Genomic DNA, 1,625 nt, shown 5'->3' on the forward strand with positions numbered 1-1,625 from the left:
GAGCGCGGCGGGCGCGATGGATTGGGGCGCGCGAATGCAAGGAGATAGGGGGCAGAGGGAGAGGGACGTTTGCTGTTGTCTGGAGTGTCGCGGCGACAGTGGTGCCCTCGAAGCGGCCCTCTGTGCTACCTTTGAGCTCGCACGCAACCCCCTTCCCCATCGCCCCCGGCCTTAACCCCCCACCAGGTTCCAGTATGACAAGAGCAGCGCCTACATCTGCAGCTTGATGGACCCCCTGGTGGCCCAGTATGAGGAGGTGCGCGGGGGGGGGGGGCGGTCGGCGCGTGCGTGCCTGAGACAGGGTGGGCGCGCGTGGGTGCGTGCGGGCTCGGTTATCGGTGTGCAGGGGAGGGACTCAACGCTTGCTGATGTGATTCCAGGGATCCGTGGAGGCGCCTTGCTGGGCAAAAAATCTGACACAGTCACGGCGGCCGCGAGCTCGCCCTCCCCATCCTTCTAACCCGCACGTTGACGCCCCACCCCCCCCCCCCAGGCCGCGGCGGTCACCGGCTTCACGGCCCCCCAGGCGCAGCAGCTCGCGGTGCTGGAGGGCCAGCTGGCCTGGATGGTCTACATTGTGGGCAGCGTCCTCAAGGGCCGCCTCAGCAGCAGCAGCGCGGAGAGCCAGGTGCCGCGGCGTCTGCCCCTGCCCTTCCTTTGCCCAGCTGCCTCCCCTGCTGCCGCCCCGACCGATGCGACCGCGTCCTCACCCGGGGCTGTCTGGCAAGTCACCAATTTGCTGGGCCCTCCGGGAGGCAAGGACGGTCCAGCCACACACACACACACACACACACACACACACACACACACACACACGTACACGCACACGCACACACACACACACACACACACACACACGTACACACACACGACCCCCCCCCCCAGGAGTCTATTGACGGCGACCTGGCGTCGCGCGTGTTCAAGCTGCTGGGCCTGATGGACGCCGGCGGCCACGCGGGGCGCTACGGCGAGGCGACGCGGCAGCGGCTGGACATCGCGGTGCTCAACTTCTTCCAGAGCTTCCGGAAGGTGTACATCGGGGAGCAGGTGGGCGGCCGCAGGGATGGCATGGGGCTGGGAGGGGGAGGGGTGGAGAAGGGGCGCGTGTGGCGGGGAGTAAGTGCGCTGTGGGTGAGTGCTTTCTCCTTGCTTACGTGGTCCAGGGAGGGAGCATGTATGCTCATGTCTCTGTGGCTGTAGTCACATAGTCACTGCCTGCTTGATGTGCGCCAGGTGTCCTGGCGCCGACGGGGCGGGCGTCAGCCAGACCTCTGCTTTGCACAGGCAGCGCAGGCCCGACGCTGCGGCGGCTGCGCCCTCGATTCTCATGCAGCCTCTGCTGCCTTCCGTCACCACATCGCCCCCACCCCTCATCGCTTGCCCGCGGCCCGATCGATGCACACACACACACACACACACACACACACACACACACACACTCCCCAGGTCATGCACAGCAGCTTTGTGTACAGCCGGTTGGGGGAGCGCACCGGCCTGGGGGACCACCTGGCGGTGCTGAGCCAGATGCTGTCAAAGGTCGCCACCAACCTGCGCGCGTACGGGCGCAGCGAGCAGCTCGTGCACCTCACGCTGCAGCTGTTCCAGGTGGGTGCGGTTGTGTGTGC

The 1,625-nt window shown here is 66.8% G+C and overlaps 1 protein-coding gene across 1 annotated transcript in view; it reads left to right on the forward strand.

Annotated features, from left to right (window-relative positions):
- Window positions 1–226: 226 nt before the first annotated feature.
- Window positions 227–1,625, forward strand: part of MNEG_13034 (Exportin-7-B) — a gene marked incomplete at both ends in the record, with an annotated part of 6,567 nt that continues 5,168 nt past the window's right edge. Inside the window, 4 exons of the mRNA XM_014038494.1 lie at window positions 227–256; window positions 494–628; window positions 886–1,047; window positions 1,447–1,605. Coding sequence (XP_013893948.1) covers window positions 227–256; window positions 494–628; window positions 886–1,047; window positions 1,447–1,605 — 486 coding nt within the window. The remainder of the gene's footprint in view (window positions 257–493; window positions 629–885; window positions 1,048–1,446; window positions 1,606–1,625) is intronic.

The sequence above is a fragment of the Monoraphidium neglectum genome, assembly GCF_000611645.1.
Source record: "Monoraphidium neglectum strain SAG 48.87 unplaced genomic scaffold scaffold03584, whole genome shotgun sequence".
In the NCBI taxonomy this organism is placed as follows: domain Eukaryota; kingdom Viridiplantae; phylum Chlorophyta; class Chlorophyceae; order Sphaeropleales; family Selenastraceae; genus Monoraphidium; species Monoraphidium neglectum.